General features: G+C 36.6%; 1 protein-coding gene across 1 annotated transcript in view; it reads right to left on the reverse strand.

Annotated features, from left to right (window-relative positions):
- The window catches only part of LOC115218596, a 140,367-nt gene that overhangs the window by 69,754 nt on the left and 51,901 nt on the right, over positions 1–18,712 (reverse strand). The window contains exons 15-16 of the mRNA XM_036508549.1: positions 8,389–8,511; positions 8,180–8,260 (exon numbers count right to left, since the gene is read on the reverse strand). Coding sequence (XP_036364442.1) covers positions 8,180–8,260; positions 8,389–8,511 — 204 coding nt within the window. The remainder of the gene's footprint in view (positions 1–8,179; positions 8,261–8,388; positions 8,512–18,712) is intronic.

Here is an 18,712-nt window from a genome sequence, read left to right on the forward strand (position 1 = left end):
CAGCAACTAAAAAAAGAAAGCAAACAGAACTTTTGCAAGTAGACCCAAAACAAAAAAAAAAATATTCCATTTTCTTCCCAGGGAATTGCAGAAAGTGTGTGTATGGGGGGGAAGAGGTGGTAATAAAGATGATAGATAAAATAAAAATATTAACTTCCAAAGAAAGTCAGGAGGTGTGGTGGTGAAATCCTGACACCTCTGTGAGATAGCAAGTCAACCTTCGTCAACCATATAAAGATGCATGTGCACTATCAGCGAGGACAGTGTGGTGTGTGCAGTGCTTTGTGAAGACAGTCGTAGAAGTTGTTGAGAAGAGATATTGTTTGTTATGTGTTATTTCTGATTTATATTTGTATTGTTATAACTTTGTTATGTGGAGGTGCAATGGCCCAGTGGTTAGGGCAGCGGACTCGCGGTCGTAGGATCATGGTTTCAATTCCCAGACCGAGTGGCGTGAGTGTTTATTGAGTGAAAACACCTAAAGCTCCACGAGGCTCCGGCAGGGGGTGGTGGCGATCCCTGCTGTACTCTTTCTTCTGTTGGCCTTCTTGCTTAGCCAGCAGGGTGGCATCATTTGAAGGCTAAAACAATGCTAAAACAATGCGAAGCACATTGTGACCAGCAATGTGTAGCAACATCTGATAGCCTGGTCATAGAAGAAGAAAAAATAACCTTGTTATACGTCCACGTTATAAAGTGGCATATACAGTGAGTTCAAAGAAGGACATAACAGTGTTGACAAGACACAACATATTCAAAGTCAAATAGTCACTTCCTTCTTTCAATAATGGGCTACAGTGATAGTAAACCTTAACAAACACAAACATAGCTGTGTACATCCTGGTTTGATCCAACTGTGGAGCAATTCAGGCAAGTGTCTTTACTTTGGTGACTGATACCTTTTCACTACAAATTGATTAATGAAATCTCTGCAGAAATCATGAGTTAGATGGGATGTTTTGTGACAGAGTTTTAAGACTGGATACTCTTTCTGATGCTAACTATTTTAGTTGTCTTCTACAACTTGCAAGGATATATTTGATGATGATGATGAAAATACACTCACACAAATATATATGTAAACTTCCTGTCACAAGCCTCACTTGTTTTTATGCAAAGTAACATTTTCTGTTTGTCTGCGCATGCTTTCACAGAACGCTGCAAAAAATGTCAGCACTCATATGATGTAATTCGCTTGTGATGTCAAAACAAGAACACACACACACACAGCAAGCGTCTTTTTAGTTTTTATCTATCAAACTCACTTGCAAGTTTTGGGTCACCCAGGGACTACAAGTAGAAGCCACTTGCCCAAGGTGCTGTGCAATGGCACTGAACCCAGAATTGCAAGGTTGTGAAGTGAACTTCTTAAAAACACCATTATGTTTCTCTCTCTCTCTTTCTATGCATACATACATGTGTGTGTATATATATATATATATATATATATATATATATATATATATGCGTGTGTGTGTGTATATATATATATGCGTGTGTGTGTGTGTGCATATAATAAAATGAGTGGTTTACACCTGGTAGCTTACTGGTAAAGCACAGTCACTTTCACAGTGATCATTAGGTATATGGCAAATTTTGAGTAACCGTTAACTTAATTTAATTTACTTTAAGGTATGGATGACTTAAGTTTACTATTAACCTCCCCATTCTTATAAACACCAAGTAGATAGCTAACTTGTTTTGTGATAATGAGTGCACCAAGCCTCACGTGTGCGTATGCTCACATTTTTGCGGATGCTTATATGAGCGAGTGTACTCTGTCAACTCCCTCAGCTCCCTTCCTAAAAGACACTGCTCCTTGTTCATTTGGTCTTATATATACAAAGATTTGATAAAACTAGTCTATAAATTAAAACTGACCCCATAAAACAGTGACAAGCAAAACCTGTAACAAGTCTTTCTTCCTGATACATTAGTAGCTGCTAAGTTGAAGTGAAGACAGCATGTTCTTTGTCTATCTCCTTATCTTCTTGGAGATTTTAGATAAAATTATACCAATGTATACCAATTTAATTAAATTATATGTCTTTATGCAGCTGAAGATTGCTCTGCATTTAATTTAATATAATGACTGCATTGTTCAATTAAATGGAGTTGCTTGAAATGATCGTACTGCATTACCTCTGGATATATATATATCAAGTAAGATCTTCATTAATTCTGATAAGACAAGGAACTTATATGCACTTGATAAGGACGTTTACAAGCGTCTAATTTCGAATAGTATCACAGACACATACAAAAAAGATAACACAAATATATACAAAGAGGTGAATTTGGAAACAAGGAGAATAGCTAACAATCTTAAGAGTAGTGATAGGATAGAATATCTTTCCCCACGACCAGCTTTTATTACACTAAAAGACCATAAAGCCAATTTTAATAGAAACCCCAAATGTAGATTGATAAATCCGGCTAAAACTGAGATAGGCATTATTAGCAAATATATTTTGGACTGTATCTTAACTAAGTTAGATAGTGAATTAGATTTGAGAATTTGGAAGAATAGTAAGTCAGTTATAGAGTGGTTTAAAGGGATTAGCTATAAGCATAATTGCAGTTTTACGCAGTTCGATATTATTGACTTTTACCTGTCAATATCTAGGGCTTTACTCCTAAGGGCATTGGACTTCGCCAAGTAGTATGTCGACATCAGTAGCTCGGAAATTGATATCATCATACATGCGAGGAAATCACTTCTTTTTTTCGAGGATTCCACCTGGATTAAGAAGGGTGAGGTTTCTCTTTTCGATGTACCGATGGGGGCATACGACGGGGCTGAGTTATATATGCTTATAGGAGCCTTTATTCTTCATAATCTAAAAATAGAATTCCCATTTATAGATGCAGGTTTATATAGGGATGACGGCCTTATAGCCACCCATAATTTAAACGGCCATGAATCAGATAGACTTAGGAAGGACCTTATTGCTTTCTTCCAAAGGATGGGCTTACGGGTTACAATAGATACTAACCTGAAAAGTGTAGATTTTTTAGATGTAAATTTTAATATAAGGTCGAATAGATCTAAACCTTACCGTAAGCCCAATGACAAGCTATCATATATTAGCAAAGATTCGAACCATCTGCCAGTTGTCCTTAGGAACTTAGTCAGCAATGTAGGTAGAAGAATATCATCAATTTCTTCGGATGAGTCAGCATTCCATAATGGTGCACCTTATTACGATAGCACCTTAAGGAATAGTGGATTCTCTGATAAGATCCAGTACAACCAGCTTAATGCTGGTAGTAATGCTGCGCACAGAATTAGGACCAGGAAAGTTTTGTGGTTCAACCCAGCTTTCAATTTGGCCGTAAAAACTAACATAGGTAGGGAATTCTTGAAATTAGTCATTTTAGGCATTTTAAGCAGGACCATAAATTCTATAGAATATTTAATAGAAGAACCCTTAAGATTAGCTTTTCTTGTTGCAGAAATTTTGCCTCTTACATTAGCCAGCACAATAGGAATTTAATTGATATTAAGCATGGTGCCGATCCCATTAAGAAAAGCAATTGTAAAGAGGAATGTTTGGTAAAAGGGGTCGTTTATAGAGCCAAGGCGCAAATAGAAGGCTCATCGGAATACAAGACCTAAACAGGGGCTTCAGAAAATTCGTTTAAAATGCGATTTTATTCGCATAAAAATTCATTTAGATACCCAGAAAATAGGAAGAAGACCAGCCTAGCAAAATATGTTTGGGAACTAAAAGAAAAGGAAGCCCCACCTTTCAACGTGACATGGAGCATTCTGGATAGAGCGGCACCATACAGGCACGGGGCACACAAGAAAAATTTTAAATGCAATCTTTGTTTGTTAAAAAATTTTTATATTTTATTCAAAGACAATAATTCTTTGAATCAAAGAAGCGAAATTTTGAACTCATGCAGGCACGCAACCAAATTCAAAATGTCAAACATAAATATCCCATATGGATAGCGTATATTTTGTCTTTTTGAATTTTGATTCTTGGACTAGTCTTTAATCACACCGATGGATTTGTTTCGCGCTATGCAGATTTCATTCCGCATAGCAAAATCTTGTGCATATATTTTGCTTATATTTCTACATATTCCTTAGGAAAAACCTTCGACTTTGTTTATTTCATTCTATTATATTGTATAGGCTTACTTTGGTATTTAATTTATAGATAATCCAATATAGGGTGTTATACTTTGCATGTCTTTCATCTAATTCTTATTATTATGCACTCACCATTTTTAAAAAACAATGTTGTCAGATCTTAGGCATTTTTATGTAAATATGTGTATTGGCATGAATATGTATTTGTAAGCATACGTCTTTGTATATGTGTAAGTAAGCGTATGTTTGTACTTAAGCACATACATACACGAATGTATGTGTATGCATGTATCCACTTGGGTGTGTGTGTTTGCATACTTGTCTCTATATATGTGTCAGTATATGTGCTCACATAATTTTTCTTCTTTCCTTTCCTTCTTTTTCCCTTCTCTCTTTTTCTTTTTTTCTCTCTCTTCCTTTCTTTCGTTTTTTTCTCTCCCTATTCGTTACTTGTATAGAGCCCTGTAACTTTACGTCCCCCTCCCCCTCCCTTACTTATGTCTTTAGCTTTATGTTGTAAATAAGAACGCCCCTTCCCCATCCATGAATTTAGCTTATAGTCTATATGGATACAGTGATTTTGCATGCGAGCTAGATTGCGTATACATATGCGTACATGCATATGTGTGTATATTTTAGTTTTGTATTTATATGTCTGTATATGTATGTGGTCTGCGCACATCTATCTGTGTATGTTGATGTATATATGTATAGTTTAGTATGAGTATGTACTGTTGTGTAATATTTTAATGCATTTTAATATTTTAATTTCAATTTCCATGTATTAATTATATTTTCTTTATTAATGACAGTATGTATGTATTTGATGTAAGGTTTTTTCCTCGACTTTTATAATTTTATATATATATATATATTTTTTTTTGAGTTCATTTTTGTTTATCGCTCGAAATTGACCGTTATTTGAAAGGACCAATCAAACAAGTCCATTTTTAAAGGTGTAGCATTTATACTAGTCTTGATAGAATTGTCATATCGGTTCTATTCTAGCAAAAACTGTCCGACGAACGGGAATGGGAAACTCAGAGTAACAGGTTTTGTTGAATTTTCTGCTGCTTTTAAATAAAGCATATTACTCTACCCCTGGTATTTGAGTACTCTTTTTTCCACCTTGTTTCACATTTATGTGTTTACTCCGGTATATATATATATATATATATATATATAACCCCTTTCTATCAAACGAAATACCTGGAGAAGCTTCTCTCTCAGATCAGCCTTAGTCCAATTAAACTGCTCTTTTCTGACAGCAAAGGTAAAAATAATCTTCCCTGATTTTAAAATTCTGAGTTTTTACAGACAGACCCACAGATCAATGTTTTGGCATACTTACACAAATGTGCCCCCCCACCATGGCTTTGTTTCCTCATAACTTTCAGAAGAGTGGATGCTTTTTCAATGAAATTTTCTTGATTATTTTGGAATTTAATGTGAAAAAATTTTTTGGAGTGGTGGGGAAGAAGAGTTTCGGATAAGTCATACAAATGGACTCTGTTTCTTCGTAACTTTTGACATTTTCTCATAACTTTAAGAAAAATTGGCATTTTTTAATGAAATTTTCTACGAATACTTTTCAGATGGCGTAGATTAGGCTTATGTTGAAATTTAAATTGGGAAAAAAAAATTTTGTGGGCACATTTACATACATACTGACATACATCACATTTTCTCAAAGTTTCATTTTGTAGCTATATAAATGATGTGTCTGTACAACTAACTATTTTCTTTTCCAGTTCTACTTTAAATTCTGATACAATCGTAAATGAAACAATCAGAAAAGTATTTGTAGAAGATTTCATTGAAAAGGTGTCCATTTTTCTGAAAGCTATGAAGCAACAAAGTTGACTTGTATAAATCATGGGAAACTCCTCTCTCCTCCCTTTTGAAAGATTTTTCTCTAAGAATCTTGATATGATCAGAATCTACATGATCTGAAGGATATTTGTAGAAAATTTCATTAAAAAATATCCATTTTTCTGAAAGCTATGAAGCAACAAATTTGACTTATATAAATCATCTGAAACTCCTCTCTTCTCCCTGAGACAATGACGAAGGACTGAGATCTCTGGAGATATGCTGTGACTGCAAAGACCCGGGCTGCTTCCTGCACCAGTTTCGCATAGCCCCAGCCCATTCAAAGTACCTTGGATTGCAGACCGACCTGCTGTGCTTGAGGAGACCTATCGAGTTAAGTACATCAATATCGAAATAAATATCGAATGGAAATAGTAGTTGTGATACCTGTGCCGGTGGCACGTAAAAAGCACCATCTGAACGTGGCCAATGCCAGCACCGCCTTGACTGGCTTCTGTGCCGGTGGCACGTAAAAAGCACCAACAGATCATGGCCGCTGCCAGCCTCCCCTGGCACCTGTGCCAGTGGCACGTAAAAAGCATCCACTACACTCACGAAGTGGTTGGCGTTAGGAAGGGCATCCAGCTGTAGAAACACTGCCAGATCAGACTGGAGCCTGGCGCAGCCTCCTGGTTTCCCAGACCTCGGTCGAACCGTCCAACCCATGCTAGCATGGAAAGCTGACGTTAAATGATGATGATGATGATATATTATATCATTATATGTGATGATTATATATAATCATTATCACCATTATTTTTGAAAGTGCATGCTGGCATGGGTTGGATGGTTTGACAGGAACTGATATGTCCAAGGACTGCATCCAGCTCTATTGCCTGCTTTGGCATGGTTTTTATGGTTGGTCTCCCCTCCAAATGCCAACCACTTTACAGCATTGACTGGGAGTTTTTTATCTGTGCCACCTGCACTTTTGGGATTGCCATGCAGATTACTGGACTATGAACCCTGGATTAGTGAGGTGGGGCAGTTTCATGCTTAGGGAACCAGGGCAGGTTTCTGTAGTGGGACTGCATGACCACTCATCTAGTATGGAGAAAGTAGGAATGACCAGTAGGATCTGTGAAGCATAGAATGATGTTAAGGATTGTATGTGACTCCCACAAGGCAAAAAGTGGGTAGAAGGATCATTTGTAAGATTGTATGGGAAGGTGAATGAGTAGTAGTAGTGGTGATGGTGATGGTGGTAGTAATGAGGCAGACTGCCAAAATGGCTAGGGTTGAAGGGAGGATAAACCAAGAGCTGAGAGCTGGAGATGATAAAGGGATGCAGAAAAGATGAGGTAGCAAGTAGCAGAAGTAATAAAGATGTAATAGTGAGGGAAGGAGAGGGAGAAGAAGTCTCTGTAAAAGGTAGAGAACATAACACTAGTAGGGCTCAGTTTTAGTAAGGAGGACAAGTCTTTTTGAGAACCTCATATCACTAGAGATCCTGGTCCTTTGTCATCTCATCCATCAGTCTCAGAGTCCTGAGGTCAGCTTTCACCACTTCATCCCATGCCTTGCTGAGTCTTTCTCTTCAACATCTTCCAGTCATATTAAGGGAACAGCACTTCTTTATACAGCTGTCCTCATTCATAGGCATCACGTAGCCCATACCATCTCAGTCCATAGCATCTTTCTCAAACACATTTCATTCCTCTTATACCCAGTTTTTCACTCAACACCTTTGTACCAATTCTTTCAAATACACACACAAATGTACGTGCATCTCTCACTGATATATAGTGCTGACATTTCCAACATTGGTAAGGAAACAAGAAAACCAGTGCTTTTGAACAAAAATACCCTGTGTGGGTATTTGTTCTGCCCGAGTCATTCTCACCACCAAAAATACAAGGAACCAATGATTGCTCAGTTAGAAACCTGTAACCAATTGTACCACTGTTTACCAAATGTGATATAAAAATATAAAATTAAATTAAATTACAAATTAAAAGCAGTTCTTGTAATGTAAACATTATTAGTTGCACATACGTAGTATATATGTGAAATTTGCTGTGGGACAATGTCCAAGGAAAGCTGTCCAAATAATGCTGAGAGTTAAAGAACACCTGAATATCACAAACCAGGTGAGACAACTCACCTTGGAATCACTAAGAATGGTAGATATCAATAAACAAAAACATATACACTATGTGCAACTGATAATGTTTAGATAAAATTAAATAAAATTAATCTTACCATGGAGCTCTCCCACTGTAGAAACTTTCTACAGAATAAACATCATAAGGAGAAAGAAACTTCTCGTGTTCATCTCTTTCACTTTGATAAAACAGAAAATGAAACATGAAACTAAAGTAAATACATATGGTTTAATAATAGTTGAAGTTAATTATTATTAATCTTTTTTTGCAATAAGCAGCTAGAATAAAATAAAACTTAGATATTACGTTGAAACCCTCAAAGTACTGAAGATATCATCTGCAGATACGGATTCTCTTGCAGCACTTGATGGCTGCCTTGAAGATGCAATGCCTAATGCTGAAGGGCACACCTCATGCTCACTTGCTCCACTGAAATAGAAAAGAAAATGAGAAACTCTGCATCAGTGTGCATGTAGCATGAATCTGATGTGCATGTAGTATTAATGTGGTGTGCATGTAGTAAGCTAATATCTAGATATTTCAAGTCCAAAGGATATGTGGAAATGTTTGAACATCAAACAAAATGTGTTACTGAATTTAGTTACAACTCTTTAAGTTCTACTCTTTTAGGGTCAATGTGCCAATCAAGCCCTGGGGTTGATTTAATTCATTCTTTATATACTCCCCTAGACCTTCAGGTGTTGGGCTTGTATATAAAAAAAACAAACAAAAAAACTAGAAAATATTACAGAATTCTTAAAATATTTCAAACTTTCAATAATTAGAAAGCCTGCTATGAGAACTTGTCCAGCTCAGCCCAGTCCTGCAAAACAGATGTAAGACAAACAAGATGGGTGTATATGTACATATGTGTAGCTGGCTATATGATAAAGAGATTACATCCCTGTTTCTGTGGAAGTCATCACATGTATGATTAACAGTTGCCCAAAAATGTCATCAAGGTACCAGCTCCCTATGTGGCATAAGGTTGTCACTAAAATAATATACAATGCCATGAAAAAACTGTCCTACGATAAATATAGAGAACCCCACTGTTGTTAAATACAGACACAAACATTAACTCAAGAAATATTGTTGAAATCATTCGCATCAAAACTTCTGTGAAGTTCTGTCATAACAGGTCAGATATTGTTGCTTGAGACAGGCAAGGGAAAATATGTAACATCATAGGGGTCAGTTGCCCCGCTGGTGTGAATATCCCTTTGAAAACCAAAGCAAAAAAAGATAACCACAGACAACTGCTTTGAAACCTCCAGCTTCTGTATCCAGATTATAAATTCACATTTCTACCAATAATAATTAGTGCTTTTGGTTTTGTAAGTGCTTAAAGTGACAATCTGGATAAGTTGGGGTTTTCAAAATACAGAAATCAACCAAATGACTCACACATTATAAATATAATCTGTAAATGAAACAGTAAAAATATGTAAAACTTTTGTCAAGTTTAAAATGTAAATTTGTTTTTGTTATCAACATTCCAACAATGGAGTTTTGCCCCTTCTGTTACAAACCAGGCTCCTTCTTTACAAGATTTCAGTTTAGATAATTAATACACACACTGCTATGTCTTTTCGTCCAACGACACTTTGTCGAATGTCTTTTCTTCCTTGTCTTTTTGTCTGATGATTTTTTTGTCCAACAACTTTTCGTCCAATTTTAAAATGAACTCTTTAGAAAACAAGCTGAAATATCCGTAAGGACATTCACAGGTCTCTTTATAGGACGGCTATTATTGTTTTATTTTCCTTCTCTGTTAACAGTTTTACTTTCTCTTTTTCCTTCTCTTTCTTAAGCATGGTGCTGTGTATAGAGAATACTGCAAATTTAATGTACACACTTTTAATTTACTCATCCCGAAATAACAAAGTTCACAGTGTTGACCAAAAACAAGAGAAAAGTAGTTGATGGAAGGAATTACATCTACGATTTTCATTCAAGCAAAACAAAAACTAGTAAAGAATACTGGAGCTGTGAGAAAAGAAGGCTGTGTTCAGTGTGAATTCACACTATAATGAAAAACAATGAGCTGAAAATGATTTATTTTTCTAGTGAGCACCTTCATCCAGTTGATGTAGATTCATTAAATGCTAGAAAAGCAGTCGCAGAAATAAAGTATGAAGCTGTGGAAAACAGCAGCAAGTTTGTGTAGCGTAATGGCGGCTAAGTTTACGCAGCCAACAGAAAATACTTGCACACAACTTCGTTTGCCTGTAATTTCAAGGTCTATTCAAAGGTGCTGACAAAAATATTCTGGATTTCCCGGTAATCTAGGGGCTAGAACTGTTTTTGAAATACCTGAAGAATATTGTAAACGTGATAATGCCGAACAGTTTCTGAGATACGAATCGGGTATCGAGGACCAACAGCACATACTAGTATTTGCATCAGAAAATGCTCTTTAGGAGATAGCACCAAATCGTCATTGGGCGTGTGAAGGAATGTTCAAAATTATGCCAGAACACTGGTTTCAACTGTTTAGCATTCATGTACAACTTAAAGGTAGCAGTTTTCCACGGATCTTTGCATTACTACCGAATAAAACAAAGCAGACATATGAATTATTTTTCAAGCAATTGAAACCTAATGCATATCTGCTTGATCTCATGGCAAATTTCGAAGTTGCAGTTCAAAAGGCATTTAATTCATCATTCTCTAATTCATCTATTGTAGCATGTTTGTTTTATTTGAGCCAATCAGCATTCCAAAAAATTACAGATTTCGGCCTCAAAGAAAAATACAATAAAGACTCTGAATTCTGTCTTAAAAGTCAATGTTTTGCAGCATTAGCCTTCCTACCAGTCGAAGATGTTGAGGAGGCCTATAAAGAATTAATAGACAACAAAGAAATACCTGCTGAATTCATCACTTACTTCGACTTGATTTACATAGGCGTTGTGAGAGGACGTGGTGCTAGACGAAGGAGAGAACTACTTACATTCCCGATAGCTGTATGGAATGTTAATCGGTGTATTCTTCAAGATCTTCCCAGAACAAATAATGCTGCAGAGGGGTTTCATTCTGCAATTAAGCGTTTTGGTGGGTGGAGTACATCTGAATATTTGGAAATTAATCAAAACTCTGAAGGAAGAGGAAGGGTTCATTCAAGGTAAAATGACTCAAATTCTTCAAGGAGATACGTCAAATTCATGTACACGATATTGAAGGATAACTGAATGCCTCAAAAGACTGGTCACTGAATATGGGTCAACAAGAAAAATCGATTTTTCGAAGAGTGTGGCATATAACTTGCATCAGTTTTAAGTGATCATAATAAATCATTATAGATATCTTGTTACTTTTTTAAAATGACTTTTCTTAAATACATTTTTTCCACAGTATTTTACTTGAACCCTATCAATAAAATTCTCTCCATGATTATTTGATTTTGATGATCACCTTGTACTCTGAAGAGTTTATTTAAAATTGGACAAGTCGGACAAAAAAGAAATCATCAGACAAAAAAGACGTCGGACCAAGACGTGGATGAAGTGATGTTGGACAAAGTGACATTGGATGAAAAGTCAGGTTACAAGTACACACAAACATACACATTATTTATTTTACATGTTTTTCCATGCTAGCATAGATTGGACAAATCCATTTGAGTGAGGAAAGGATTTACAACCAGACACCCCTTCCTGTCACCAGCCCTAACATGTTTTCCAAGCAAGGCATTTTATTTTCTTGCATTTATCAATGAAAGTATAAAGCCAAAGGCTGATTTGCTTGAAAGGGAATGTAAATATACCACCAACATTTTTTTTTTTAGCTCCATGGTTTCACACAGACCACAGAATATAAACATTCACACTGACACACATAAACATTTCATCATCATCCTTTTCATATTTTGTAAGGGTCAAATGGAATTTGTTGAGGTGAATTTTTCTATGGCTGGAAGCTCTTCTTGTAACCGACCTTCACTTATTTCCAAGCAAAGTGTTACTTTCCCAGAGTTAAACATATTTTTCAGGAAAGGCTGAAAATGAACAACTGTGTTTGTATCACAAGGATGTTCATTTACAACCATCATATGATGTCTATAGAAGGGTACACATAAACACACACATACACATGTATATATGATGGGCTTCTTTCAGTCTCCTTCTACCAAATCTACACACAAGGCTTTTATTGGCTTAGGGTTATAGCAGAAGACATTCGCCCGATGTGTCACACAGCAGGACTGAACCCAAGACAACATGGTTGGAAAACAACATCTTAACCACACAGCTGTACCTGTGCCCAACCACAAATATGGAACACCATGTTTCCATTTACCAGTTACACTCACATAGTATTGGGCAGTCCAAAGCTATGGCAGAAAGCATTTGCCAAAGGTGCCATGTAGTGAGATAGAACTCAAGACCATCTGGTTACAAGGTGAACTTCCTACCCACACAGCTGTGTGTGTGTGTGTTTGTGTGTTAATCAAAGTGTATAGTATTATATATCCATTATGGCTGATCTTACCAATCAGTTTTACACACAATAGAGTGTTAGATAACAATCCAGTTATGTAACCCTGTGCTCTTCAGTGATGGCAATTATATGTTGCCAGATTTCATTCCATAATGGATATATAATACTGTACTTCAATTAATATACCCACTCTACTGACAAATATATGAGTACATTTCTTCCCGACAAATGGATTCTTAGCAGGCTATTGGTTTTCATAAAATGCACCATCCGAATTGTGGCTGATGCCAGTGTCGCCTCGACTGGCTTCCATAAAATGCACCAATCCGACCGTGGCCGGTGCCAGCCTCGCCTGGCACCAGTGCAGGTGGCACGTAAAAAGCACCCACTACACTCACGGAGTGGTTGGCGTTAGGAAGGGCATCCAGCTGTAGAAATGTTGCCAGATAAGACCGGAGCCTGGTGCAGCCTTCTGGCTTCCCAGATCCCCAGTCGAACCGTCCAACCCATGCAAGCATGGAGAACGGACGTTAAACGATGATGATGATGATGATGATGTATGTGTGTATGTATGTATGTATGTATTATATATATATATATATATATATATATTAAATTAGAGATAAAAACCACTATTAGGCAAATCAAACAGTGAAAAAGATAAACCAAAACAGGGAAATAAAATTAATATAATATACAAAATATATAAAATATAAAATTCAAAATTTAAATAATTTAAATTTTGAATTTTATATACTTCGTATATTAATTAATTTTATTTCTATGTTTTGGTTTATGTTTTTCACTGTTTGATTTGCCTAATAGTGGTTTTATCTCTAATTTAATATATATATATATTTATACTGTAAAGATAGATTTAATCCTAAATCTAATTTTTCCCTGTAAGTTTGGATTTACTCCCTAATATTATTATTATATATATATATATTATATATATATATATATATATATATATATATATATATCTTATCTTATGATAAAAGGCAGATTTTCTCTGCTTGTTACCATGTTCGTTTTTAATACAATTCTACAATATAGAATTTCTTCAATTGGAATTTGTCTATGATTTTTCGAAGTAGATTCGATTGGGTCGTGGCATATAAAGTTTTTTCAATTTGACCCGCAATTAAGCAAAAATTCGAGAAAAGTAAATATTTTACGATTTGCCTCTCTAATTTCAACTGCTTCACTCCTGCTATTACCACACTTTCTCTTACTTTCTCTTTGCAAGTGTACCTTAAACCACTACTCAAAAAAAATACAGAGCAAACAGAAACAAATAAATACATAACGATTTACTCCTCACACAATTTCTTCAATTGGAATTTACCTATGATTTTTCGAAGTACATTCCATTCGGTCATGACATATAAATTTCTTTCAATTTGACCCCAATTAAGCAAAAATTCGAGAAAACTCAATATTTTACGATTTCCCTCTCTCACTTCAAAGGCTTTACTCTGCCTATTACCACACTTTCTCCTACTTTCTCTTTACACACATAGACACGCAAACATATACATATATGACAGTGACAAACACAAACGTTTCAAACAACTACATACGAACACTCAAACACACACACACACACACACGTGTGTGTTTGTCGAATTAGATGATAACTCAACAGAAAAGATAAATTGGTTTTTAATTTACTTTCTGTCGCTAAGTTTTCGTAGTATTAATTTGCAAGCGTACTTCAGTTGTCAATTGTTGAAAGAAAATTGTAAGCTAAGAAGGTGTGTGTGTGTGTGTGTGAGTGTGTTTGTGTGTGTGTAGGAAGTGAAGGATAAAAATATGGCAAGAAGTGGACAGATGTACATATATATAAATACATACATCCACACATACATACATGTGTGTGTGTGTGTGTGTGTATTAATTTGTGTGTGTTATCTCTCTCTATATAAAGCTGAAGTTGTCTGTGTGTGCCAGGTTTGGTAGCCTTCAACTAACACTATCTCCTCCGAGACCCTGTGGTGCAAGTTGACCAAAATTGAGAGTATGATAGAAGGGTTGCTCTTCCTTCCGTAGAAGATAAAAGTCAAATTGGACCATGTTAACACCAAAAATTATTTACATCAAAAAGGTGCTTTTTTCTATGAAAATCCCTATTTTTTACGATTTATCACTGCTGTGTCGCCACTTTTCGGTGTATTTCAACCACAAAAATGTTCACTTGAAGAGAATAACAAGCTACATAATGCAAAATTTTTACTTTTCAAAAATTCCAATTCCAGTGGGTCGAAACAAACCCGAGCAACGCCGGGCGATACTGCTAGTATATATATATATATACGTTTATATATTTGTTGTGCAAGATTTTTTATGTGAAGTCGTGTGTTGAAACAGATATTGTTATATTTCGGAATGGTCATTTTGCCAGTTTAGCCAATAAAAACACAAGCACTATATATTTGGTGTTATTTTGCTTCAGTGTTATTTAGTTTTTATATTAATCTTAATCTTATTTCGGCCACAGTTCTTTCGTCACACTCCTGTGACCGCATCAGTGGTCCTTTGTTTTCTTCTTTCTTATTCATGTCCTTACTAACCGTCAGCCATTTTGTATTTCTATTGTATGTCTTCATTTGCGCATGCTTATATCTCTATGTGCGTCTATGTTTATTTAGTGTGTGGGGGGGATGCCTGTAATATTTGTATCTTCTGTTTATATACGTTCATGTAATTTGTTTTTGTTGTTGTTGATTTTGTTTAATCTTATTTTGTTCATGTGTTTACATCCACTTATTATTATCATTACATATGCTTGTATGTATAACAACAATACTAGTAATAATAATAATAAATCAAAACAAAAAAAAACTTATAGTTATTTATTTCTATTTGTTTATTTATCTGTGTATTTATTATGTTTTCGGGATCCTCTACCGTCATATATGCCCAGGATGAGAGGGTAGCCATCGGTGTTAGTATTGCTGGTAATGTGGCCAACCTTTTCATGGTATGGTGGGACAGAAGGCTTAAAGAATGCCTAACACAGAACTCCATACTCGTAAACAGGTACTCTCGCTATTTTGATGATATCAACATAGTGGTAAAGGCACCCCCACAAGAGAGTACTGTTGATATAGTAATAGAAACTAATACTATGGAGAGCATCCAGCAAATAGCTAACTCCATCCACCGGAGTATTAAGGTCACAATAGACTACCCCACTAAACACCCCAACCATAGACTACCATTACTAGACACTGAACTCTGGCTAGAAATTGTGAATAATAAAACCCAAATCCTTCATTCGTACTATGCCAAACCTATGGCCTCAAAATACTTGATCCACCGGAACTCAGCCATTGCGGACAATGCCAAATTCAATATTTTGATGGCAGACCACGTCAGAATAATGAGAAATGTGTCACGCATGTGCGAGCCTACAGAGACACATACAATATTTTATTCACCGCATGCAGTTCTCAGGTTACAGCCATAAAGAAAGGATCAGAGTATACAAAGGAGCCATGAAGAAATTTGATAATATATTATGTAATGATAGGAATGGGATTTGCCCACTCTATAGGAACAAGTCATGGAACACTATAGAAAGGACAAAAAAGAAAATAGGGAAGGCCAACTCTTGGTATGATAGCCATAAATACCAGAGTGTCATGTTCGTTGACACCACCCCTGGAGGTGAACTGGCGTACCGCTTTAGAAGGACCCTAGACAAACTTAAGCTAAGGATTAAGGTTGTTGAAAAGCCAGACAACCCTATCAAATCTATAATTGGTAGAACCTATCCTTTTCGTAGAACCTCCTGTACGGATAAGTACTGTACTGTATGTAGATTTAGCCCACAAACAAACTGTAAAGCCAGAAATGTAGTCTATAGTATAAGATGTATAGAGGGGCGATGCAGTAACAAGACAACGACATACGTAGGGGAAACAGCAAGAAGCATAGGAGAGCGGGTGAACGAACATTGGAGAGAACTCAAGGAAGGTAAAAGCTCATCGATTCTGTACCAACACGCCAAACAGGAACACGGGGGATCAATCAACAACATAGAAATTAAAATATTGTCCACACATAGAACAGATGCAACAATCAGACAAATTACAGAAGCTACACACATAATAGAAAATAAACCTAGCCTGAATAGGAAACTAGAATGATTTTGATTTATTATTATTATTACTAGTATTGTTGTTATACATACAAGCATATGTAATGATAATAAGTGGATGTAAACACATGAACAAAATAAGAATAAACAAAAACAACAACAAAAACAAATTACATGAACGTATATAACCAGAAGATACAAATATTACAGGCATCCCCCCCCCACACACTAAATAAACATAGACGCACATAGAGATATAAGCATGCGCAAATGAAGACATACAATAGAAATACAAAATGGCTGACGGTTAGTAAGGAGAGACACAAATAAGAAAGAAGAAAACAAAGGACCACTGATGCGGTCACAGGAGTGTGACGAAAGAACTAAGATTAAGATTAATATAAAAAATAAATAACACTGAAGCAAAATAACACCAAATATATAGTGCGTGTGTTTTTATTGGCTAAACTGGCAATATATATATATTCAAGACAGGCTGCCCCTGGGCGCTCCTCTATGCTGATGACCTTGCTCTAATAGCTGAGTCATTGCCAGAATTGGAGACAAAGTTTAGGGTGTGGAAGCAAGGTCCAGAATCAAAGGGCTTTCAGGGTTAATCTAGCAAAAACCAAAGTCTTAGTAAGCAGGAAGGCTGTCAAATCACAACCTATTTCAGGCAGATGACCCTGCTTGATCTGTAGAAAAGGCATGGGTATAAACTCTATATGATGTAACTGGTGTAAGCTATGGACACCAGATATTATAGCCTAGTCACCCGTATAGTTAACCAGGTGATACACAAAGAAGTCATACCCAATGATTGGTGTAGCAGCACTATAGTCAACTGCTACAAAGGAAAAGGTGACGCTTTAGATACAAATAATTACAGAGGTATCAAGTTGTTAGATCAGGTAATAAAGGTCACGGAGAGGGTCATAGCCCAACTAATTAAGGAGAGAGTCAGTTTAGATGAGTTGCAGTTTGGGTTTGTGCCAGGGAAAAAAAAGTACCACTGATGCTATATTTCTGGTAAGACAGTTGCAGGAGAAATACTTGGCCAAAGATAAACCGCTGTACCTGGCTTTTTTTGACATGGAGAAAGCATTTGACAGCCCCCTCCCCCCGATCCCTTATTTGGTGGTCAATGAGGAAACTAGGTATAGATGAATGGTTAGTGAGATCTGACGCTGTCAGTAAAGTGAAGGTTGGCAATGAGTACAGTGAAGAATTCCAGGTGGAGGTAGGGGTCCACCAAGGTTCAATCCTCAGTCCCCTCCTATTTATCATAGTCCTCCAAGCAATAACAGAGGAATTCAAGACAGGATGCCCCTGGAAGCTTCTCTATGCTGATGACTTGGCTCTAATTGCTGAGCCACTATCAGAACTAGAGGAGAATTTTCAGGTGTGGAAACAAGGATTAGAATTGAAGGGCCTTAGAGTCAACCTAGCTAAAACCAAAGTCCTAATAAGTAGGAGGGCAGGCAAACCACAAATCCCTTCAGGTAGATGGCCCTGCTCGATCTGTAGAAAAGGCGTAGGTAGAAACTCTATAAGATGTACCCAGTGTAAGCTAATGACACATAAGAGGAGCAGTAATATCAAAGGAAGGCTAACTGGGAAGACAGCTTTTGTATGTGGCAGATGCTCAGGAGCAATAAACACTGAAAACATGCAGAGAACAACTTCAGTCACATTCCAGGGAGAAAAACTAGAAGTAGTTGATAGCTTCCGTTACCTAGGTAACCAAGACAGTAGCAGGGGAGGGTGCACTGAAAGTGTAACGGCTAGAGTGAGAATAGCCTGGGCAAAGTTCTGAGAGCTCTTACCTCTGCAGGTGACAAAGGCCTTTCGCTCAGAGTAAAAAGGTAGACTGTATGACACATGTGTATGAACAGCCATGCTACATGGCAGTGAAACATGGGCCGTGACTGCTGAGGATATGTGTAAGCTTGTGAGGAATGAAGCCAGTATGCTCCACTGGATATGTAATTTCAGTGTGCATAATCGACACAGTGTATGTACCTTGAGAGAAATGTTGGACCTAAGAAGCATCAGATGTGGGGTGCAAGAGAGACGACT

Source organism: Octopus sinensis, linkage group LG13 (genome assembly GCF_006345805.1).
Source record: "Octopus sinensis linkage group LG13, ASM634580v1, whole genome shotgun sequence".
Lineage (NCBI taxonomy): Eukaryota > Metazoa > Mollusca > Cephalopoda > Octopoda > Octopodidae > Octopus > Octopus sinensis.